Source organism: Citrus clementina, unplaced genomic scaffold (genome assembly GCF_000493195.1).
Source record: "Citrus clementina cultivar Clemenules unplaced genomic scaffold, Citrus_clementina_v1.0 scaffold_5, whole genome shotgun sequence".
NCBI classification, from domain to species: Eukaryota; Viridiplantae; Streptophyta; class Magnoliopsida; order Sapindales; family Rutaceae; genus Citrus; species Citrus x clementina.
In genome coordinates, this window is record NW_006262201.1 from 38874404 (window position 1) to 38895981 (window position 21578).

Genomic DNA, 21578 nt, shown 5'->3' on the forward strand with positions numbered 1-21578 from the left:
CATTCTGCTTATACTCCTTTCCTCTCTCTCACCTATACTCTCTATCTTTCTCAATCTCTCTCCCTCCCTCCCTCTCCATTCAGAGGCTGCCCGATAGCTGCTTCTTGTCCTCCTCACTATAAATGTATACCGTCAGAGTGTCTAAATATTAAGAAGTTTGCAGATGGATTTTAGGAAAATGTCAATGACCTTGCGGAAATCTGATGAGTTTTCAATTAGCATTTTCGCTTTCTCAATTATGGGATGTTATTAATTCATTTGGTAAACCCACTGGTGATGAAATTCAACAATTCATTCTAAGTCTGTGAGCCGCAAATCCCATGGTCTAATCCAAGCAGGAAACCCAAAATTCGTCAATGAAATTGGTACTATAGTTGCTGAGAACAGACATGAATTTGGAAAAATTTATATATACCTATATCTATATCTATATATATATATAAAGTTGAGACTACAAGAGGTGATGTGGCATCACCATTTCTCATCATTTTATATTCTCTATTATCTAATAAATTGGTTGAAATTAAAAAATAATTACATTATAAAATATTAAAATAGAAAATAATTATTAGATTATAAATGATTACATGTCTTTTCCTATTTCTATTTAAATTCAACAATATGTAACCATTAATAATAATTAATTATAAGTCTTGAAACATTCATTTATTTTATTATGCCAACAATTAAATTTTAGTGACTTAAAATACATCAATTAATTAATATAGGAAGGAAGGTTCCTTCATCTTCTCTCAACAATACTATTAGAACCTAATTTTAATGTCATAATCCCATATTTAATTATTCAATCTTTTGTTTAGTGCATTTTGGCTTCTTCAAACTCCATAAACATTAAATATTTAAGATTTGTATCATCATTATTTCTCATCTTTTTTTATTCTCTATTATCAAATATATTGGTTGAAATTAAAAAATAATTACATTACAAAATATTAAAAATCTATATATATATATATATAAAGTTGGGACTAGAGAATGTGATGTGGCATCACTATTTCTCATCTTTTTGTATTCTCTATTATCTAATAAATTGGTTGATATTAAAAAAATAATTACATTACAAAATATTAAAAATAAAAAATAATTATTAGATTATAAAAGATTACATGTCTCTTTCTCTTTCTATTTAAATTCAATAATATGTAACCATTAATAATAATTAATTATAAATCTTGAAATATTTATTTATTTTATTATGCCAATAATTAAATTTTAGTGGCTTAAATATATCAATTAATTAATATAGGAAGGAATGTTCCTTCATCTTCCCTCAACAATATCATTGGAGTCTAATTTTAATGCTATAATCTCATATTTAATTATGCAACATTTTGTTTAGTACCTTTTGGCTTCTTCAAACTCTATATATATTAAGTAGTTAAGATTTGTGGCATTATTATTTCTCATCTTTTTATATGTTCTATTATCTAATCTATTGGTTGAGATTAAAAAATAATTACATTACAAAATATTAAAAATAGAAAATAATTAATAGATTACAAAAAATTACATGTCTCTTTCTCTTTCTATTTAAATTCAACAATATATAACCATTAATAATAAATTAATTATAAGTTTTGAAACATTCATTTATTTTATTAAGCCAACAACTAAACTTTAGTGGTTTAAAATACATCAACTAATTAATATAGGAAGAAAGGTTCATTCATCTTTCCTCACCGATGCCACTAGAACCTGATTTTAATGTCATAATCTCATATTTAATTATGCAACCTTTTATTTAGTATCTTTTGATTTCTTCAAACTCTATAAATATTAAGCATTTAAGATTTGTTATGTTTGGGTTTTTTTATTATTTAACCAACATCCTCTTTAGAAATGTTCTTGTGTTTTTATTTTTTGACTTATTTAAATTTTTAGTATTGTGTTTTTCATGGAGTATTCTTTTTTTCACGAGTTAAACAATGATAAAGATAGTTGGATGATAAGGGTTAGACTTTGTAAGATGTGGGAGTCTGTTAATACCAAGAAAAATAGAGAGTTGATTAGTGTGAACATAATTTTTATTGATGAAAAGGTTGTGTACACTTAACTATACACATTAATATATATTTTTAATGTTAACAAAAAAATAATTAACTTTCATAAATAACATTAGTTTTATAAGGCTACGTCATATTTTTAAAAAATAATTCATATTTTTTATCAGTTTCATCAAGTACAAAGTAATAAAAAAAATAATACTAATTTTTTTTTAAAGCCGCACAAGTGCGGTTCCATTTCCTAGTATATATATAAAGTTGGGACTTGAGGAGGTGATGTGGCATTACCATTTCTCATCTTTGTATATTCTCTATTATCTAATAAATAGAGAAATTTTCTTTTAGATTTGGTTTTTTATCTTCTCATAATTAATTTGATTGTTATTACACAATAACAATTATGTAAAGATTTTAATGATGTATATTCTTTGTAATGAACATCTAAGGGGGAGTGTTATGAATTTATTAAAATAAATGTAGATATTTATAACATATATCTCTTAGTCTCCCAAATATCTCTTATTAGCAACCTTTAGCTTCCATTTAACTCTCACTATCTCACAAGGAATTATGATCCATAATTTTTTATAAATTTCATGGAGTGATTATGTAACTATAAAATGAGAGCTCATCTTTTTGTTTTGTACACACACAATTAGAATGAATAAAATCACTCTATAATATATTCTCTCATTTTATTCTTTATTTTGCGTTGTTTTTTTATTTGTATTGTTGGCTAATAGCTTTTTTTTTTTATATAAGGCTACCTCATCTTACAAAAAAATCAATTCATATTTTTTATCAGTTTCATCAAGTGTAAAGTAAAAAAAAAGGAATAATACTAAATTCTTCTTTCAAAACCGCGTGAAACGCGGTTATATTTTCTAGTATATATATAAAGTTGGGACTTGATGAGGTGATGTGGCATCACCAGTTCTCATCTTTGTATATTTTTTATTATCTAATAAATAGAGAAATTTTCTTTTAAATTTGACTTTTCATTTTCTTATAATTAATTTGATTGTTATTACACAATAACAATTATGTAAAAATTTTAATGAGGCATATTCTTTGTAATGAACATCTAAATGGGAGTGTTATGAATTTATTAAAATAAATGTAGATATTTATAACATATATCTCTTAGTCGCCACACTATCTCCAATTAGCAACCTTTAACTTCCCTATAACTTCCACTATCTCACAAGAAATTATGATCCATAATTTTTCATTAATTTCATGGAGTGATTATGTAACTATAAAAGGAGAGCTCATCTTTTTGTTTTGTATACACATAATTGGAATGAATAAAATCACTCTATAATATACTCTCTCATTTTATTCTTTATCTTGCGTTTTTTTTTATTTTTGTTGCTGGCTAATAGCTTCTATATATATATATAAAGCTGGGACTACAAGAGGTGATGTGACATTACTATTTCTCATCTTTTTATATTTTCTATTATCTAATAAGTAGAGAAATTTTCTTTTAGATTTGACGTTTCATCTTCTTATAATTAATTTAATTGTTATTACACAATAACAATTATGTAAAGGTTTTAATGAGACATATTCTTTGTAATGAATATCCAATGGGGAGTATTATATATTTATTAAAATAAATGTGGACGTTCATAACATATATCTATTAGTCTCCCCACTATCTCTCATTAGCAACCTTTAACTTCCCTATAACTCCTACTATCTCACAAGAAATTATGATCCATAATTTTTCATTAATTTCATGGAGTGATTGTGTAACTATAAAAGGAGAGTTTATTTTTTTGTTTTGTACACACACAATTGGAATGAATAAAATCAGCCTATAATATATTCTCTCATTTTATTCTTTATCAGTTTCATCAAGTGTAAAGTAAAAAAAAAATAATACTAAATTATTTTTTCAAAGCCGCGTGAAGCACGATTCTATTTTCTAGTTATAATATAAAATCGAGACTTCAATCCATTATGAATTATTAAAAATGGCAAAAATAACATGAAATTTGCTAGAGGAAGGGCTTGAACCATCGACCTTGTGATTAACAGCCACACGCTCCAATCCAGCTGTTGGGTGGTGGTACATTTCCAGTTGTCTATAATCACAATTAAATATCTTAGAGCTTATCAAATAACTTGTGATCTAATGCTTTCAGAGCACATTGATCAACTTAAATTCCAAATCTGAACTCTTCGTTCCTTATCTTATTTCTAGTTACCCAAAACGCGAATGATCACAAGTCACGCGCATTAGCTCAGATATCATGGACTCAAATCTGATCCGAGTATCAGCTCCATTCACCTTCGAACCCAATAATTATTTAATCACAAAATCTCGCAAATCCAATCGTCTCTCCTCAATTTCCCAAAAGAAACCATTCACATTGAGTTTCAAGCTGGGAAATAACAAAGCGCGAAACGGAGTCGCATTCGACGAGTCGGCTTACGAGGCCGAGCGGCTAAGCATGGATGCCAAGGCTAGAGATTTGATGGCAGAGACTTCGGAAAGAGAGACGGAGTCGGGTGCGGAAGATGACCCCAAATCCTGGAAATGGATTATCCGGAAGAGGATTTGGGATTTAATGGAGGTCCAGAACATCGCCCAGAACCCGCGACCCGTTCATCATCGGATCCCAAATTTCGTTGGGGCTTCTGTTGCCGCCAAAAATGTTGTGAATCGTCCATCGCCTGATTTTTATTTTTCGACTTTATTTTATAATATTGGTCCCTGAATATCACAAATAATAGCATAGTTAGTAATTAGCTTTCACACAGGTCATCGCAGTATTCGTGAAGAATCTGTTAGTGAGATGAATAATTTTATTGTTATATACTTATACCACCTCTCTAGAAAATAGAAACTTGTTTATTTCACATGGTTCAGGTATAACAGTTAAATCAAGGAATCGTTATATTTAAGAGAATCTAACGGTAGGGACCCACGAGGAAAAGAAATGCAAACGACTAAACAGTGTGCTTATTTGTGGTTTCACAAAAGCTCAGGACTCAAGTGTTATTATCCCTTTAAAGTATTTAACTTTATTTTGTTTTGATGTCCGAAATTGGGTTATGGCAGTTGACCGGGTTGGAGGAATTTCGGGTCGCGGGTTGCGTAAAGGTTAACCCGGATTCTCCCCAGAAGCAAGTCAGGCTTCTTACACTTTCTGGTTAGTTATCCATGATGATAATGATAGTGATAGCCAAAATTCTTATTTAACTTTATCAATCTTTTATTTTTTAATAAATATTATGAATGATTAAATCTATATTTATTACACCAGTGAATTGAAAATTCCAAATTGTTACAATGGAAATCTGGCGACGGTAGTGAGTGTAGTGACAACTGACATAGTAATCTCGTTGCTTAATACATCACTGTGAGTTGAAATGATCATCGGTGCACAGGTGGAAAAAAGTTGTTAACTCCACAGCCCCGTTTGAGGACGGGGTTTTTCTCTGTGCTCGATTCCAGCATGTTAAGTCCTAGCACCATCAATGAGGCGTGTACCTCTGTTGGGGTAGCCAAGTACGGAAAGCAGATTGGACTGGATGAAATTATCAAAGTGGATTTAATTGTCATTGGTTCCGTTGCTGTTAATCCAAAGACGGGGGCTCGACTTGGCAAGGGAGAGGTAACTACACATTTCTTTGTCTTATTTCGTTATTGCGTTATCTAGTTCATTGTTCTTTCCCTTGACGGAGAAGGTGAGTAACTTTTTAAATTGAATTGATTTTTGTTGCAGGGATTTGCAGAACTTGAATATGGGATGCTACGATATATGGGTGCCATTGATGACTCAACACCTGTTGTCACCTCTGGTAAATGCGGTTTTTGTAGAATTTTCTTGCCTCTATTTTATCTAGTTCTCTTTATTCTGTTTGTGTATTGCATTGAATCTAATCTATAAACTGCTCTTTAGTGCATGACTGTCAATTGGTAGATGATATTCCAGTGGAGAAACTGCTGATACATGATGTTTCCTGTGGACATCATATGCACTCCCACCCAAGTCATTTTTACCAACACAACAATCCCAAAGCCTCAAGGTTTGCACGGCTTCTTATTTTCCCTTTCTCTGTGTTTCATCACTGTGTTAATTTCATTTCAAGATTTCTTCAGCAATACTAAGCAATTTTTGAAATAATCTGCTTTTCAAATATGAATCATCTTGCGAAAAGCATATAGTCCTATACTCCAATAACCTTAGTTTGAAGTGATTAATTCTTTGAAATGAAGGGGGACCTTAGAACAAAGAAATTCTTAAAAACAGAGAATTCTTTCCACTGAATGATGACTGTAATGGATTTCATCTCAATCACAGTAAATTAAGCTTATGAATGAAAGAATTACTGCAAAGATATAATCATATAAACACCGGCATATGCCCTATCCACACAAGTAAAAGAGAACGTACAAGAGCTTTAAAATACTATTTTCGAGCACTGGGTAATGTGACTTGTTTGGGCCATGCTGACTTTTGGATAAAATCTTGAGAGATGCATGGTTCGGTTAGATGTACTGTCAATTATATACGTATATATAGCAGGGGAAATATTACATCGAATGAACCTTTTTCATCTGTAGGGATCTACTGGGACAAATTGTCCCCGGAGAAGCTGGGACAAATTCGGATACTTAGGGAGCTCAAGGGTAGAATTGAACAGGAGACGGGGAAGGAACAAACTTGTGGTCCATCAGAGAAATTGCCCCCAATGGCCAAAAGGAGGCGTTAATGTGTTTGTAAATGTAGAAAAGTAGACACTAGAAATTGTAGACATTCCATTTCTAGTACCTTGCTCTTATACATGATGTCTGATTATCATTCATTTTTATTTTCTGATATACATGACAAGAGATTAAAATTCTTACTCAAAACAAAAATTTTCTCCACAAAACTTGTTTATCTTTGGACTAATACGAGGGCTACAATTTTCCGTATGATATCAAGAAATAGAAATGATAATTAATAAACAGGGTAGAAAAAATTGATTGCAATTATCTCAGAAACAGAGAAATACCAGGAAGTTAAAAAGAGTTTTGAAACTTCATTCCCTTTAACATCAATTACAACCCTATCAAGCGGCGGGGGGGAAGACCAATTACAACAATAGTTGAGTTAGCTATATAGTATTTACACATTGTGATAAAGCAAAATTTTTCTAATAACAATCCTATTTCATGATCATAGATGCCTTTGCTTCTTATAAAAAAGTTTCTTCGCCAAGAACAAGGTTTGATCATGTCAGACCTGGTTGAACGGCAAACGCCATCTAACCATCCTATTTTTTGTATTCTTGATGATTTCCACATGATGAAACAAACATCCTTCAATTCCACGAAACAAGAAGAAGAAAAGGAAATGCACAATGCAGGAAGAAATTGCAGAAGCATGTGTCTTCTGTATCTTCACATCATCCTGTTCAAAGGGATTCTATTGCCAGGATGAGCAGGAACTCTTTCTATAGGAGAAATTACCTGTGGCATCGTCATTCCAACTGAAACAATGATCTCTGCATCCAAGTAAAAAGTAAGTCAATATCGGGGAAAGGACCTTTGATGGCAGAAATAAATTAAGCCATCAGCTGCAAGAAACTCTAAGAAAGATCTAAAACTGCAAGGTATTCATGCAGGCATGATCAGGCTCACCAATTATCCGGTCAAATAAATAAATTTCAATAATTAGACACCTTCTACAATGTCAAATCATCTAACAGTTTCCCTCTGGTCACAAACCAGGAACAACTTAAAAGAAATAAGCTTCTCACAATTCCACCTTGTTATTGCTCTCTCTCTGTCTCTCGTTTCATTTTTTGTCGTTGGCAGTGAGCACTAACAGGTGCCAGCTGCCCAAATTTACATCATCATACAAGAAAAATAATAAGGACCTTACTAAAACATCGTTTTTGGTTAAAACGTTCCATCAAGAAAAGCAGCAACCAAAACATATTGCCAGAATGTCCAATGCATTAAAAATAATACCAAATTTCATGGAATGTAAAACACAAGGTATTGAAGCAGTAAACATAACACAAAAAACTTTACAGTTTAACACGTCCAAGTGTTAAAGACTTCATGCCGCAGCAGGAACAACAGGTGAAAATCTCCAGTAGCACAATTGAGAGGTTCACCCTATAAAGATGACTAGTATTTCCTTCTCACATATTTGCTAACTAGTCCAATATTTCCAAACATTTTATGTACATTTCAAGCTATAGTTTCATTTGATAATTGATCAGCCAAAAAATAAAATCCAGAAAAAATCAGCTTGAAGCATTCAGACAACAGAACAGAAAACAGAAGTTTTGTCTTGAACATCAAAAGCTTTGCAATGAGAACAAAGAAATGAAAAAGTAATTAGCAAGGAAAAACAGACCTATTCCTTCTCGAACAGACAAATTTGGCCTTATGATCTCCTCAGAGTTGACCAGAAATATATCACCAATGTATAAATGGTTTGTTGGAACATAAACGCTGCACAACTCTTCATCTCCATGGTCCCTCTGGAATCAACCAGTCAATAATCAAATAAACAAGAAACTTAAACAGAAGCAAACAATGGCAAATCACATTATCTCTGTGTATACATATTTTAATTCTGTTATTTAAATTTCAAAAGAAGTTATTGGATCTACCTGATATTGCAAAATGACAACTGCTCATGCAGGGCCATAAACATATCCCATTGTTATATGTTTAATTGTCTTGCAAAATCTTTGTATGCCATTTTTAACCTCTTTTTCAAATTCAACAACATCCATAAGCATTTGAATGCATGATTCAGCTCATTCATCAACCAAAAAGGAGATACAATTTTACTTTACCAATGAATCCAAACAATGTGGTGGCCATATTAAAGAAATTTGTTATTTACAAACGAGCACAGTGCATTCCCATTCCAATTTGAGCAATGCTATATTTAATTAGTTGGGATACTTAGTTTGTATCCCAACTGATGCGTCACTAATAGAAATTCACTATTTGAATTAAAGATGATAAGGCTTAATAATTATCTATTACTTGAACCAATCAGCTAGTGACACATCATTTGCCACATCTATTAGGATATAGATTAAGTATCCCAACTAAGTAGGTATAACATTATCGTTTCCAATTAAGGACCAGCAAGAAAATATCTGGCACAGAATTGTTGGAAACCATCATGATCATTAACTGGCGATTTTTCAGGTCCTCTTAACCTGGTTCAGGCAGCACAATGTCAAGTACAGAAATCAACTTGCACAAGTAGAGTATCTACCTGAAGGACAACAGATGATGTTATAAAACCAAAAGCATATTCACCAAGACAAGGATGACGGATAATTGCAACTTCTTTAAAAGCAGAGGTGTTTTGGTCTGCATGAGAAAAGAGGGAATCGATTACTGAATTAAACAGAAAATAAAAAGTTATATCATCAATCCCTGAATCTCTTTCAGTGTCCAATCAATCCCTGAATCTCTTTCAGTGTCCAAGATATACATAAGCAAGAATCCTGGGAAAAGCGTTCAAACACACGCAATGATAGGATGTAACAACTAAATCAGTTGACCCAAAAAAGCTGGTATTACCTGGAGAAATAGCTGCACTAATTTGTTTAGAGGCTGAATATATGTGCTTCATAAAGGGCAACCGCTTTATAAACCACTCCCCGAGCCAGAACACAGTGGCACCCAGCCATGACGAAGCAAATACACCAACAAAGAATATGAAAAGGATAGATGTTAGAAACCCAAGGCCTGCACAAGACAACAATATGAACACAAGAAGTGATATAATATCAATGAGAAAAGAGGTGCAAGATCCATTGAGACCCCCAAGGATCTCAAAAAAACAGGAAATATACGCAAAGGAAACAGAACTGGAATCAACTAAGCCTAGACATCAGAGCAGGAAGAACGCTCAATTGGTGTTTTAAACTCTTACCAAATATTTCCACTCCAAGCCTTGCATAAATTGGACTGAAGAAACTGTCAACAAACTCAATGAACCACCATGTGACTAAAAATGTAACAGCAACTGGAAAGAGAACCACACTGCAATTTAACCATTGAAATTATGAAAAACTAAAAGAACATAGAAGTAAAACAAAATACCAACCAAATAAATAAATCTCTTAATAAAATTTTTTACCATCCAGTCATAAACTTCTTGGAGACCCAACTCTGCAGGACAGCATAGCAAGCCTAGCCAAATACAAATGCAACATGTTAATTATGCGTGACATGAAAATAATTAATTAGCATAATATGTTTCGAGTTCGATAATGTACTACAGAATAGATTATACAAGCAGAACCCTTTTTCCCCCTAGCATGACACATCATCCAACAGTTTATATATTTAACCACGACATTTGCAGCAACAAACATACGGCTGGTGTCCGCCATTCCTCAGTGCACAGTGATGACGTAGAATGTTTTCTGAATAGTAATGCTACACATAGAAACTACATACACAAACTCATCAAAACAAGCTAATGTGGTATTCTGATTGCAAGAGCGAAAAAAATACTTTTTCGCTCTTCCAATCACTTTATATCATGCTAGTTGTGCGATATTACTCTTGATTTTGCATCTTTCAGATTAAATGCAACACCAAAGACCCCAAGAAAATAGCTAAGCTCCATTTCTTGAAACTTAAGGTTTCATCAGTTGCACATAACATTCTTCGAATTATTAGAGGCACAAAATTTAATTGAATGCAAAAGTACCAAAACTTCAATCCACTGTTTTTCTTACAACATAGCTAAAGCACGTTCTATTGGTTAACATATTACAAATAAGCTAAAGATTCAACTAATTCAGCATTGCAAGTACCAGGTAAGCATAGTTAGTTTCGAATAAATAAACTACTTCTTGATTAAGAAAATAATGAAGTGTAGTTTACCAAAAATAAATAAATAATTGGAGTAAAATAATAATTAAAAAGAAAAAAGATATACCTTGCGAGTGGAAGAATTGGGGGAGTGAGGAGGAGATTTAGGAACATCTTCGGGATCATGAGGAGTGAGTCCTTGACTCAGTGAACTCGACGTGGATTCTTTTTCTTCTGCCATTTCAATTTCAAAAACGAGAGATTTCAGTTACCGTAACTAAATCTACCCCGCGCCGCAGGTCAAGTCTTTTCTCTTGCTGATTCTCTTCGATGGAGGTTGACCAAAAAAAAAAAAATTCGAGGCCAGTATTGTTTGGCAGCGTGCTCGATTCTATTCCACTCTTCGATAGAATAGAATTCTACACCAATTTGTGCAGTGTTGGTGCAGTCATTCTCACATCGAATTCGTGCAACATATTCAAGTTTCGTATATTTTTGTAATTAAACAGCTTTGGAGGTACCTACAAATAAAAAATCCATCTCTTCTACTAGCTACATTTTTCAGGTCTTCGGCTTATTACATATTCGGCCTGAAAGATTTGGATATTAGTAAATACGAGTCCAAATGCTTTCAAAATATGATAGATACCTTGACTTGGGAGAAAATGCACAGATCCGGCCCGTATTATTATCATCAAAGGCCGAAAATGAGCCCAGCCTTCGGCGTAGGGCTAGCCAGTCCATTTTACACCGAAAATGGCGCGCACTTGGGCCCGACCTTCAGCCACCAATCTTCAGTTTACACGTTGGCGGGAATCTTCTAAATAAAAGAGGATCAAAAATAAAACATAAAAGAAATTATAGTGATGAAATTCAAATTCAAACCTTGGCTCCCTTCTCCGGCAATTTTATCATTGCTATAAACAAACCCCCATTACCTGTTCGTAGAAAAGCCCGACAAAGATACGGTTACGCAAAAATGTATGTCATAAAGAGAGATGGGCGCAAAGAACCGGTGCGTTTCGACAAGATCACGGCTCGCTTAAAGAAGCTGAGTTACGGGCTGAGTAAAGAGCACTGTGACCCCGTGCTTGTGGCTCAAAAAGTTTGTGCCGGTGTGTACAAAGGAGTTACCACTACACAGCTTGATGAGTTAACTGCTGAGACTGCTGCTGCAATGACCGTCAACCATCCTGATTATGCCTTGGTTTGTGATATAGTTTATGAGTTTGTTTAAGAACTTGTTCGGGATTGAGGTGATATAGTTTAAAAGCTATAGTTGTTATAGAAAAAAATGTAACTATGAAATAAAAGTTAATAATATATAATAAATATAATTTTTAAATAATAATTTTGATAAAGTTATTAAAGATATAATAAATTTTTAATCGTATAACTAAAAAATCATATTAACATAATTTTTAAGTTACAGCATATAGTATTTACCAAACACTTTACTGCTATAAATTTTAAGTTACAGCTGCTTAACCTCAATCCCATGTGCACCCTAAGTTTTGTGGGTATGTTTGTAAGTGTGTTGATTCCGCTTATTTTCAAACTACAAAAATAAAAGTATTTGGTAATCACTGGTCCACTTATACTCAAAAACTAGTAATTCCATTTCACACTTATTTATGGAATTGGTTTCATGGTTACATTGTTTGTTATTGAGTTTGAAATATTCGATTCCATGGGTTTGGTTTGACTTGATTATTTGATAATGTAATGCAGTTGGCTGGAAGAGTTTCTGTTTCGAATCTGCATAAGATCACAAAGAATTCATTTTCAGAGACGTATGTATATAATGTTCTTGGTTCTATGAGTAACTTGATTTTGAAGTAAATGGTTGTGATCTGATAACCTAGTGATTTAACATGGATGGAAAATGCAGGATCAAAGACATGTATAACTATTATAATAAAAGGTCTGGGAAGAAGGCTTCCCTTGTTGCTGATGACGTTTATGAGATAATAATGAAGGTAATTAACATGTTGACTTTGTTTTATTTTTCATTTAAGAGTGAAGATCTGTTGACAAAGCTCTCTATCTTATACTTCTGCCCACCATTACTTAAATCAGTTTATAAGATTCAATCAGGTTTACTTAATTGAAAAATTGGGTATCTGTCCATTGAAATACAAGCTATGTGATCTGTGGCTTATAAAGCTTATTATGGTAAGATTTAATATTAAGTTGGAGTTCAGGATCTTTATAACTATACTTACAGTCTTTGAAGAGTAAATGGAAGAGTGAAAGCTTAATATCTTTTTTTCATTGGTTAATAGGGAAAAAATGTTCTGATAGTTATTTTAAGATTTTATACTTCCCAAGATGCTTTATGTCTTTCTCTGTCTTTGATAACATGCAATAGTCCATTGGAGATTGGAATTAACTGGAATTACACCAAGCCCTAATTTTAGTGATGAAGCAAAACTCCAATTCCAATCCTACTGCCAAATTCGAAGTCAGCCTCAGCTGAATTATGTGATAAGTAACTTTTGAACCGTTGCTCTTTATTGGTTCCAGAATGCTGCATGCCTGGATGGTGCGATCATCTACGACAGAGATTTTGACTTTGATTATTTTGGCTTCAAAACCCTTGAGAGGTCGTACCTTTTGAAGATGGACAGTAGAGTTGTAGAAAGGCCACAACACATGTTGATGAGGGTTTCTGTTGGTATTCACAAAGATGACACTGATTCTGCTCTGAAAACATACCATTTGATGTCTCAGCATTGGTTCACTCATGCTACTCCAACCCTTTTCAATGCAGGCACTCCACAGCCCCAGGTATGATACATTTTTCTTTGTTTTTATTTGCAATTCAAGTTACCATACCCATCTTTTGAGTATTTACCCTTTTGGTTCTTTCATTCTCTCCATATGTCTTGGGTGCTATGGCAGTTAAGTAGCTGCTTTCTTTTGTGCATGAAAGATGACAGCATTGAAGGCATATATGATACCCTGAAGAAGTGTGCTATCATAAGCAAATCAGCTGGAGGAATTGGTCTCTCCATTCATAATATCCGTGCCTCAGGCAGTTACATCCATGGAACAAATGGATCTTCCAATGGCATTGTCCCGATGCTCCAAGTGTTTAATGACACTGCTCGATATGTTGATCAAGGGGGAGGCAAGAGGAAGGGTACTTCCACAATGTTGAGAACTCTTTTGTCCATTCTTTGCTTTCTATCATGTATATAAATATGTATGTGCATTGTGTTAAAAAGTCCTTTCATCAGCGCAATTTTCTTTATTGGCTTATTTTTTATTTTTTGTTTTTTCAATTTAGTAGGCAGTTCACAGGGTGCCTACACATTATGAGATGAACGAATTATTTACCATTTCAGGTGCTTTTGCTATATATTTGGAGCCATGGCATGCTGATATCTTCGAGTTTCTAGACCTTAGAAAGAACCAAGGAAAGGTATTGTTAGATGGCATCGTGGGGCTTAATTACATTAAAACAGTAACACTGCCTCTTTAATCTGCTATATTGTCCTTGATGTAGGCCATGCCTTATTTTGGGATTTCCTGAAATAGAATTTTTCTTTTACTCATATATGTTAAAATAATTTTCTTACACATTCAAATTATTAATTCTGTTAATAGGAAGAATGTCGGGCTCGTGATCTCTTTTATGCTCTCTGGGTTCCTGATCTCTTTATGGAAAGAGTCAGAGATGATGGAAAATGGTCCTTGTTTTGCCCTAGTGATGCTTCTGGTTTGGCTGATTCCTGGGGAATTGAATTTGAGCACTTGTATTCCCAGTATGAAGAAGAGGTAAACTTGACCATCTGCCCTTATGCGTTGAAGGCTTTTTTTTTTTCTTTAACTTTCTTTCGTTGCACCCAGATATGATAAAACAGTTGTCTGTCTTGTAACTTGCAATTAAATATTATTTTTTTCTGGAGGCAGGGTAGGGGAAAGATGGTCATCTCGGCTCGAAAACTTTGGTTTGAAATTTTAAATTCGCAGATTGAAACAGGAACTCCTTATATGCTTTTCAAGGTATTTACCAACTCAAATTTTTTCGTTTTCTTGTCCTCTGGGAAGACTTTTGATGCATTTTCTATGTCCAGGATTCCTGCAATAGGAAAAGTAACCAGCAGAATCTGGGTACAATCAAGTCATCGAACTTATGCACTGAGATTGTTGAGTTCTCAAGTCCTGAAGAAACTGCAGTTTGCAATCTGGCATCCATTGCTCTACCACGATATGTCAGAGAGAAGGTGGTCTTCCAAGCCTTACTAATTATTTCAGATAAATGATAGTTGTCCTTTATTATTTTGTTATTAAGCATTCTTCATTTGTTTGTTGTAGGGGGTTCCTGTGCAGTCAAATGTGTCCAAGCTGGTTGGAAGTAGAGATTCAAAGAACCGACTTTTTGATTTTGAAAGACTAGCTGAGGTTTGTGTTCTTGTGCCTGGAAAGCTTTATGCCTTTATTACAAGGTTTCATTTTTGTGGAAAGAAACACTAACAAGACCATATTATATATGCCTTTAATTAATAAAGCTTCCCTCATACTGTCAAGATTTTTTTTTTTTAAAAAGACCATATTATATATGTGTTTGTATGAACTCTCCTTTACAGAAGTTACCATCCAGAACTTGATTATTCTTACATATTTGGCATCCCATTTTAATTTCACTTTTTTCATTTGTTGGTTCAAAAGGTTACAAAAATAATTACCGAAAATCTAAACAAAATCATTGATGTCAATCACTACCCCATTGAAACTACAAGGAGGTCAAATTTACGACACAGACCAATTGGTATTGGCATTCAGGGTCTTGCTGATACCTTCATCTTGCTTGGCTTGCCATTTGAATCACCAGAGGTATTTCTTAGTTCAGATTAATTTATTTAATTTTTTCGAGGATGGTTTAGATCAATTTAATGTCCAACTATAGGCGCAACAGTTGAACAAAGACATTTTTGAGACCATATACTATCATGCATTGAAAGCTTCTGCTGAGTTGGCTGTTAAAGATGGCCCTTATGAGACATATTTCGGGAGTCCTATGAGCAAGGTATGTGTCTGAAGTTTTTACAGTGTTTGTGATTGTATTCCACGCTGAGCATATTTCTTTTTATGTTTTAACTTTGATGGGAATTGTTTATTGTTGACACAGACATGTAACTAGTATATGATGTGGCATTACCGATCCTTGTTTGTTAACACTTGTAAGATGCAGATTATGTGCCTGAGGCATAGTAAAGCTAGAAATGCAATAATGGATTTACCAACTGGAAATTTAACAATTATTCTCCTTGTAATTAATCAATTTACTTTTTATTTTTGTGAAGGGAATTCTTCAGGTGGACATGTGGAATATTACACCATCTGATCGCTGGGACTGGAGTTCTCTTAGAGAAATGATATCAAAGAATGGAGTGAGAAATTCCCTTCTTGTAGCACCCATGCCCACTGCTTCAACTAGCCAGATTCTTGGAAATAATGAATGTTTTGAGCCTTATACCTCAAACATATATACTCGCCGGGTTTTAAGGTTTGTTTTTCTTTATTCACCTGGTTCCTTTACAAGGATGGCTTTGCCACTTTCTTTCATGTATCTTTCTTTCTTTTCAGTGGTGAATTTATTGTAGTGAACAAACACCTCCTTAAAGATTTGACAGAGTTGGGTCTTTGGTCGCATGCTCTTAAAACCAAGATTATTTATGAAAATGGCTCAGTTTCAAAGATCTCTGAGATTCCAGAGGAGTTGAAAGCTATCTACAAGTACGGATATTTTTTTACTGTCTTGAGTCATACTTTTCACTATCCTGTAATGTAATTTTATAATGTTAAAGTGGACTGTTACACAATATCAGGACTGTCTGGGAAATTAAGCAAAAGACACTGGTTGACATGGCTGCTGATCGTGGTTGCTACATAGATCAGAGTCAGAGTCTAAATATTCACATGGAGCAGCCTGACCATGGGAAGCTAACTTCCCTTCATTTCTATGCTTGGTCCAAGGTATCAGCATTCATACAATAATTGAAGTCTAAAATTTGATATTATACAAAAATGTGTGTATTTATTGTATGATGTATGGTTACTACCCACTTTGGCAATTAAGCTGTAAATTATGGCTCTGAGTTGCTGCTGCAATGGCACTGGGATATATCTGAAGCATTATGGTGATTTTTCTATTGATCTATTATTACACTTGTTGGTGAACCGTTCCATATGATGCTCTGGCTGGATGTGATTAGTGCCTAAAAGAAACAAGGATGTCTGCCTTTTAATTATGAAAATTGAATTCAGGAATATCAGATTAGTTGTTCTTCTTCTATCGTTGGCATATGACTGACTGACTGACTGACTGATTATTATTTCTCAACTGTTATGGCAGACAATTATAGTTGAATTTGAAACATTTGCATCTTTTAGTTCACAATCATTGTTCCAAGTAGGCAACATAAAGTACTAATGTAGAATAGGAACAGATTGAATTAGGAATCCAGAACATGTGATGAGGAAAATCATAAATATCGAAAGAATTTTTTAGTAGGATCTGTTCTTAGATATTCTTTAGGACTTCAGGACTTGTTTTTACATATTTTTAAAGCCTTTGATTACTTGTGATTTTATGATCACCTAATTTCAGTCTACACAGATTTGTTGAGTATTAGTCTTTCTTTACCGTAAATAAATATCTAGAGCTACAATATTCAGAACTCAAGTTTTACAAATGTTCTCTCACTTAACAAAATTCTCAAGTCCTCTATGGATTCCAATACTTTTCTACGAATGATAATATGCTACTGCTATGTCAATTGCTTCCTTTTTTTAATTTTCATATTGATATTTTTGTTTTGCTTTTTCCAACAGGGTATGAAAACAGGAATGTATTATCTGAGAACACGAGCTGCAGCCGATGCTATTAAATTCACAGTTGATACCTCTGTTCTCAATAACGTAACTGACCCTTTTCATTTTGCTCAAGAATGTCTTAGTGGCTAATTAGATTCCAGTCCATCTTGTAATTAACACTTTTGATGACAAATACTTAAATCGGTCATAAAAATATGATAAAATGATTGAAATTCTTAGTGTATCCTATTATTCCAGTACTGACTGCTCTCTCTCTCTCTCTCACTCTTTTCTTTTTCTTTTTTAATTTGTGCCTTGTAAGTTGTAATATTTAATTCTTAAGAATTAATTAGCACCTATTAAAAAATGAAGAAGAATTAATTACCAATATTGCAATATTTTGTATAACAAATGGAACATGTTTGACCCTCTGAATCAATGCTGCTTTTTTGGATAAATTTGTATAATTTCTAGACATGAAACTCTGGTTGTTTTCTGGAAAACAGGAGAAAGCTAATCGAGCAGACAAAGATGTTGAAGCCAATCTCGCTCAGGTGGTATGTTCACTGAAGAATCAAGAAGAGTGCATGGCCTGTGGAAGTTAAGTCCTTTTGCATCATGTTTTAACATGGAGAATGAAGGGATTTTCACGGCCTAATGCTGATGACCTAGTATAAGTCAAGATCTTATCAATCTTGAGACTGCCTTAGTCTTGACAATTCTCATTCAGCAGCCGGGCCTGTAAGGGTCTGTAGTTGCTCAGTTAGTGATGAGTTTTGAATCTATATTCTTACCAAGTTTTCAGAACTGAAAACCTGCATGGAGTGTTATGTTGATAATGCATAAACAAGTACGCTCTTGTTAGCTGATGGTGGCATTATTTTATAATCACATGGAATTTGATTGGTTTTCTCATTATCTGATGCAGTTGACATGAGTCTGTACCTTGAGCCGTTGGTCTGGTTGCCTGGGCTGAACTGCTTAACTGTGCCTCTGATTTAGGTTTTTCACAAAGCCTATTTCATGTCTGTTGGACAATTACTGAATAGTTCCCAATAGCGCTCAGGGACAGGCCTCAAATAATCTCTCATTATTGGGCCTTGGTAAAAACTTTACTATGTCTTCTAAGGTGGAAATGACGATTGACTAAATTTTTGTAGCGACTAGGCTTATTTTCTTTAGAAGAGGCTGGCAGGGTAATTGCTCGATGTTGTTACCTAGTGGTTCTTTGAGCTGGCTCCCACAGTTTACTTCCTCTCCTCCCCCCCCCCCCCCCACCACACATTGCAACGTGTTCATTTATCACTAGTAAATCATTTTTTTTAATGCTAGTGAATTGTATGAAAAGCATAATAAACACCATGAAATCTTGAAAAATCATGACAAGAAAACTAGATTCTGAAGGTTTGCCTAAAAGGAGTGGAATATTATGACTCAACTTTGATTTGTGCAGATGACTTTAACAAGGTTAGGTGAGGACAAAAATTAAAATATTCTTCTTTTGATTTTTTTGATCGGGGGTGAGAGTGAGAGATATCAGATATGGCTCCAGCTCCAGTGCTCCACCAGCTATATAATTTATTACTTCGAATAGTCTTTCAGCCGATAAAAATGTTTTTGTTGATTTTTTTCAGTCTGCAGAGTCTACTCAGCATCTGCTGCCTGTGAATTTTTAGCTTTTAGTGTTTATCATCTTCTAAATTAGTTGGGTGACAAACGTGCTTTTGGTATCCAATGATTGGGGATATATATCTGGCTATCTGCTACTGTAATTGATGGAACGAATGCAGATTGTGGGGAATGATTTGATGGTGATAGCAAGTGAAGTGAATCAAAAGATTTTTTAGCCGCAATTTGCAAACCGTCCATGGAATATTATACGAGGCCTTTGTAGAATCATTTTCTCATGTAACATCACCTTTGTGGAGCCGAAGCCATTCTAAGTCAAAGATGAAACCGATGTTATGCGGACCATTTCTAGATATCATTCTTACAACTAGGGTTGAGAGGAAATATTTTGGAGGTTGATTCTTTTAAGGGGTAGGTTGATTCTTTTAAGGGATTATTGTACTTTGCTTAATATTACTTCATTTATCAAATAATACGTTCTTAATTTCTTAGTCGCGTGAAAAAAGCAAGCTTTTGCCATCAAATCTTTTGACTTAAGTATACCTTGTTCTTAATCCGTGATTATCATGAAGTGTTGAAGTTATCTTTAGTCTAAGCTAGATGCTTTTTCACTGTACTTACGGTAAACAATATCACATTTTAAGCTGCATATATGACTTTTCATTTGCCCACATGATAGAAGACTTGGAGTTATTATGCTGAAAATGGAGACTGACTATGAGTTGGAATTGGGGATGACAATGGGGAGGGGAGGGCAGGAGATCAATATCCTCGTACTCATTTATAATATTTTGCTTTTATCCCATTACTTTGTTTATCCCATTTAAAATTGCTTGAGGGTAAGGAATAAGGATCCCTGAATAATAAAAGGAGACCCTCAAGGGTACTTGATCCATGAATAATTGATACTTTTATTTTTTGAACTTGATATGATCATATTAAAATAAAAGGAGAATGCATGTTTTATCCCTAATGAATGTCAAATTTAGCATTTATATCCCTATTAGATTTTTAATTACTCGTTTCATCCCTTGGGATAAGAAATAACATATTAGGGGTGTTTATAATCCAATCTGATCCACTCAATCCGTTTGATCTACAAAAATCTGATCTGTAGACTGGTGAATTAGATTGGATTGAAAATTTAAAAATCTGCAGTCGATGGATTGGATATGGATTTATTTCTGTAAAGCCGCAAAAATCCGCAAATCCGCAAAAAAATAAAATTTATTTAATTAAAAAATAAAACTTGTAAATGTTGTGTTACTATTTACTAATAAATAAATAAGTTAAAATGTAGTTACATTAAAATTATACATATATTATCCAATAATAATATATAATAAACATAATTAAATAAACAAATATACCTTTCTAAACAATTAATTTTAGTTGATTTTCATATATTGATTTAAACAAATGAGATTTTTTTTTCACTGTAATATATTTCGAGACTTTGATTGTATTATTCTAACTTTATTTAAACACTTAATTTATTAAATCTTATTCAATTTTGAATTTTTTGGTAGTAAAATTATTTTTATATTAGATTTTTTTTATTTAATTAGTTCGTAGAATGAACAAAATTAAAATTTTTAATCAACAAACCAATCCACAAAATGGTGGATTGGATATAAATTGATTCAAATCTGCATACGTATGGATTGGATTTAGATTGAATTTGTCAATCCGTGAATTGGATTGGATTGAAAATTTACAATCCTCAAAATCATGGATCGGATATAAATTGATGTTCAATCCGCAAAATCCGATCCGCGAACACCCCTATAACATATAAAGTTAATTTTTTTTTTCATTTTCTATTCTACTTCTCCTTAGAGGATTTATGACATTTCCACCAAAATTAAAGAGAAGATACAAAGGATTAGTCATACATAATTACCAAAAAAGTGCTTACATTTTTCCTTTTTTTTTATAACCCCAATAATTTGAATGCCTATTTTTCCCTTATTTTCATAATTAATATTTTTTATATCTTTTGACCAGAGGGATGAAACAAGTAATTAAAAATTTTGTAGGGATGTAAGTAATAAATATAACATCTATCAGGGGTGAAATATACATTTTCCCTAAAATAAAAGTATGAAATCTTTTTACCAACACAAAAACATCAAAACAAACTAAGGCAATTAAAATCATTTTAATCAAATCTAAGTCAATATCATAAAAATTTACAAGATAATTTATGAAATAGAGCTTCAAAGTTGAACACATCCATAAAAGTTACATGATATAAATCATCAACAAAGTTATTGTCGTCAATCTTCAAG

General features: G+C 33.2%; 3 protein-coding genes across 4 annotated transcripts; 2 read left to right on the forward strand and 1 right to left on the reverse strand.

Annotated features, from left to right (window-relative positions):
• Positions 1-4057: 4057 nt before the first annotated feature.
• Positions 4058-6862, forward strand: LOC18042423 (5-formyltetrahydrofolate cyclo-ligase-like protein COG0212). Its single transcript, XM_006434430.2, is given in 7 exon segments — positions 4058-4690; positions 5098-5188; positions 5427-5653; positions 5765-5840; positions 5942-6000; positions 6002-6068; positions 6607-6862. Coding segments are annotated over 7 exon segments (1074 nt in total). The 5' UTR covers positions 4058-4285; the 3' UTR covers positions 6756-6862.
• A 195-nt stretch (positions 6863-7057) lies between these two features.
• Positions 7058-11154, reverse strand: LOC18042422 (protein LIKE COV 2). Its single transcript, XM_006434431.2, has 7 exons — positions 10961-11154; positions 10151-10203; positions 9944-10053; positions 9589-9756; positions 9278-9375; positions 8396-8522; positions 7058-7532 (listed from the first exon to the last, which is right to left on the reverse strand). The coding sequence occupies exons 1-7, from the start codon at positions 11072-11074 to the stop codon at positions 7429-7431; spliced, it is 774 nt and encodes a 257-aa protein (XP_006434494.1). The 5' UTR covers positions 11075-11154; the 3' UTR covers positions 7058-7428.
• Positions 11155-11706: 552 nt separating this feature from the next.
• LOC18041602 (ribonucleoside-diphosphate reductase large subunit) lies at positions 11707-18529 on the forward strand. 2 transcript variants are annotated; one of them, XM_024182868.1, is made up of 17 exons: positions 11707-12040; positions 12565-12626; positions 12725-12812; positions 13360-13623; positions 13738-13978; positions 14184-14260; positions 14446-14616; positions 14752-14844; positions 14916-15065; positions 15157-15243; positions 15511-15675; positions 15749-15868; positions 16146-16348; positions 16429-16578; positions 16671-16818; positions 17677-17794; positions 18181-18529. In XM_024182868.1, the coding sequence occupies exons 1-17, from the start codon at positions 11813-11815 to the stop codon at positions 18261-18263; spliced, it is 2448 nt and encodes an 815-aa protein (XP_024038636.1). In that variant the 5' UTR covers positions 11707-11812; the 3' UTR covers positions 18264-18529. The 2 variants fall into 2 exon arrangements, with proteins under 2 accessions (XP_024038636.1, XP_024038635.1); XM_024182867.1 differs by having other exon boundaries at positions 17677-17763; positions 18165-18529.
• The last annotated feature ends 3049 nt before the right edge of the window (positions 18530-21578 follow it).

Bases quoted from the DNA above. Each gene is read 5' to 3' on its own strand.
- LOC18042422 (XM_006434431.2), bottom strand. From the start codon at position 11,074: ATGGCAGAAGAAAAAGAATCCACGTCGAGTTCACTGAGTCAAGGACTC. The intron at 10,204-10,960 runs GTATATCTTTTT...GTATTTGGCTAG, and splicing joins CCAATTCTTCCACTCGCAAG to GCTTGCTATGCTGTCCTGCA. The intron at 9,376-9,588 runs GTAATACCAGCT...TTTCTCATGCAG, and splicing joins TAGTGCAGCTATTTCTCCAG to ACCAAAACACCTCTGCTTTT.
- LOC18041602 (XM_024182868.1), top strand. From the start codon at position 11,813: ATGTATGTCATAAAGAGAGATGGGCGCAAAGAACCGGTGCGTTTCGAC. The intron at 14,845-14,915 runs GTATTTACCAAC...TTCTATGTCCAG, and splicing joins CTCCTTATATGCTTTTCAAG to GATTCCTGCAATAGGAAAAG. The intron at 15,676-15,748 runs GTATTTCTTAGT...GTCCAACTATAG, and splicing joins TGCCATTTGAATCACCAGAG to GCGCAACAGTTGAACAAAGA.